This window comes from Octopus bimaculoides, chromosome 6 (genome assembly GCF_001194135.2).
Source record: "Octopus bimaculoides isolate UCB-OBI-ISO-001 chromosome 6, ASM119413v2, whole genome shotgun sequence".
Lineage (NCBI taxonomy): Eukaryota > Metazoa > Mollusca > Cephalopoda > Octopoda > Octopodidae > Octopus > Octopus bimaculoides.
In genome coordinates this window covers 44,382,248-44,385,387 of record NC_068986.1, presented here as the reverse complement: position 1 = coordinate 44,385,387, position 3,140 = coordinate 44,382,248, and the positions used below count along the sequence as shown (strand labels likewise).

The 3,140-nt window shown below is 33.6% G+C and overlaps 1 protein-coding gene across 3 annotated transcripts in view; it reads left to right on the top strand.

Moving 5' to 3' along the window:
* The window catches only part of LOC106880060 (WD repeat-containing protein 7), a 112,588-nt gene that overhangs the window by 53,478 nt on the left and 55,970 nt on the right, over positions 1 to 3,140 (top strand). For all 3 annotated transcript variants that reach the window (XM_052968711.1, XM_052968710.1, XM_052968709.1), the window contains one exon: positions 2,356 to 2,501. In XM_052968711.1, the coding sequence (XP_052824671.1) occupies positions 2,356 to 2,501 (146 nt within the window). The remainder of the gene's footprint in view (positions 1 to 2,355; positions 2,502 to 3,140) is intronic.

Genomic DNA, 3,140 nt, shown 5'->3' with positions numbered 1-3,140 from the left:
ATATATATATATATATATATATACATACATATTCCTTAATATATATATATATATATATTCCTTAAAATATATATATATATTGTAAATATTATATTCCTTGCTATCAATTTACAACTAGGATAACAAATTGTCATCCATTCTCTCATAAGTATATGTAATCGATTTATAACAAGTGAATATAAATAGTTTATGAATTATACAAAGAAATTTGAAGTATCAGTTTAAAGCAAGCTATTCCATATAAATTGGTTTGTATCATGTCTAATATATGTCCATTTTATAATTCAAATAAAAGGTTAATTTCTATTCTGCTTGTATAGTTACACTTTTTTCTTGATACATATTAAAGCGAAGTTTGTATATTAAACTAAAAATAAAATATATTCTAGATACCTTACACATCTGTGATGGTTCATCTGTCATGTACATAAACATTTTGGTTCACTTGAAAATTTTCCTACTAGCTAGCAAGTCATCGCCTATCAACTATCAGCTCTTCTGTTACTTCAATAGCGTCTCCTCTGAGATTTCCAAATTTAGACTTTATGTCCCCACCCCATCACCACTGTTATCCTATGTATAAACAAGCCTTTACATCAGTGGTTCCATATGGCTCCTGAGGATACATATAAGATTTTTGAGGATCCATGCAATTAAATAGTAAATTGGGGATTCACAATAGTATTTTAAGGGCCCCTGAAAAAAGTTTGGTTTAAATGTATTATTGGTGTGTATTGCAAGAAACAGCCAGGTTTCTTTCTCTAACATTTTTCAAAGTTCTACCTACACAAGTTAATGTGTGAAAAACAAAATGGGAATTTTGAAAGAAGTTTCTATAAAACTAGTTTTAAAACATTGAATGGTTATGGGAGTCCACTAGAATAAAAAAAGTAATCAAAGGCGTCCATAGATAAAAATGGTTGAGAACCCCTGCATGGTTGTTCAAGCTATTAGAAATGTCAGCTAAATCTTCAAATTTGGAGGAGTTGCTCCCCTGTCAAATGCAGACATAGGATTAAGAAAATTCCTATCATGGCTCTTGTGGTTCCAGACTCATCTCACTACATGGCAATTTGAGAAAATACCATAGTCTCATATTGACCCAATCCTTATGAGTAAATTTGAATTGACAGAAATTGTGTAGAAAACAGTTTGAAGGATTGTATTTTTTTTTAGGTCCTACACTTAATTTTTTTCCTAATTTAACACAAGCACCTGGTTCTTGGGTGCCATTAGCAGAGAACATTTTGATTCAAACATTCAAAGTCTCTGATTTAAGAAAAACCCACAAGTTTTACATTCCTCCTTGAGGTCAGAAATGCTGTCTTCCCTCCTGTGTAAGCCATTAAAACTGATTTTAAATGGAGTAATAAAATAGTTGACAGTAGGCAAGTAGTTGTTGAAAATAGGACTATAACTGATTTTTAATGAATTTTCCATTAGCTTTTGAAGTTTGTGGGTCTTATTACTTATTGTATTTTTACAAGTCTCAGCATACCCAGAGTAGAATAATTTGCATGTATATTTTTTTTCACAAATAAGCAATTGAACATGAAGATTCTGTACAGTACAATAAGATTGTTGTGATGATTTATTGAGTAGCATGCAGAAGTTGAGATTTAATAATAGCAATAATAATAATGATCTTTTACTTCAAACCAGCAACAAACATGACAAAAATAGACCAAATAACTGTTGATAATATGTATTGAACATATTAGTGGGGCATATTTTCAATATGATATATTTCTGTTTCTGTTCTTACCTATGGTTCAGATCTATTGGTGATTGTCAGCATTCACTCCAGTGCCACTGGACTGGCTCCCGTGCAGGTGGCACGTAAAAAACACCTTTGAGCGTGGCCGTTGCCAGTACTGTGTGACTGGCCCTCGAGCCGGTGGCACGTAAAAGCACTTACTACACTCTCGGAGTGGTTGACATTAGGAAAGGCATCCAGCTGTAGAAACTCTGCCAGATCAGATTGGAGCCTGGTGCAGCCTTCTGGCTTGCCAGTCCTCAGTCAAATCATCCAACACATGCTAGCATGGAAAGCGGACGTTAAGCAATGATGATGATGAAACCACTGTATAGAAATAATTTTATAGTTACCTTTATGTATACAAAGTCTTGCAAACACACACACACACACACAGTTCCTCTGCCTGCCTATCTGTCTCACACCTACATAGATGAAGTTAAACTTTCAGTGATTGGGGACACGTATAGATCCTCCAGTTAATAATTAAACAATCATATATCTATAAATATCATTTATACTTGCTCATCTTGTGATTCCCTTTCACACATTCGGACCTTAGTTTTTCCTCTTTTTTTCTTTCTTTTTTTCTCCACCAGATTTATGATGCTAGTGATTTCACCTTGTTGTGTTCAGAATCCAATCGAAACGGAGAGCATTGGGTTGGTGGTGATTTCATATCTGTTGATAGGGTAGTTGTCTGGAATAACGAAGGGAAAGGCTACCTGTATAAGCTCCCTACCAAGTAAGTAGAGTTTCTGTTTGAGTATATTCTGTGTCCCAACTTGTTTTTCTTCATGTAATTCATCTTTTCTTTGGCATCAGTTGAAGACATATTGCAGTATCAGTTCATACTATGATGATTTACTTTTGTATTCAATAACTATAATTCTTTAGATCTTTCTTCTTTTGTTATATTCACTTATATATGTAAGAACGACCGTGCGAACTCAAAAAAGGAGAAATGGTGACGAATGGAAAAACAGGACTCCTTTTATTTATAACATGTCACACAGTCGAACACAAAATATATATCAAATATGATATACAAATAATGTTATACTTCGATAACATTAGTGATTTCGTAAATACCAGTAATGAAGACTATAGAAGACAACCGATAGAAGATGAATAACAGAATTATTTATTGTGGCATTAAAATGTATGTCTGTGTGTGAGTGTGAATGCAACATATAAAAACATAATAAAAGACAGGCCGTCGTACAAAGAAAAGAGTGTGTGTAAGTGATACATGTATGTGTATGTGAGATATTACAGCAGATAGAAAGAGTCAGTAACACGTGAGCATTTATACCAGTTCTTGAATACACAATTGGAAGAGTCTGTATGTGAAAGAAGTTGAGGCTGTGTGTGGCAGAGCGAT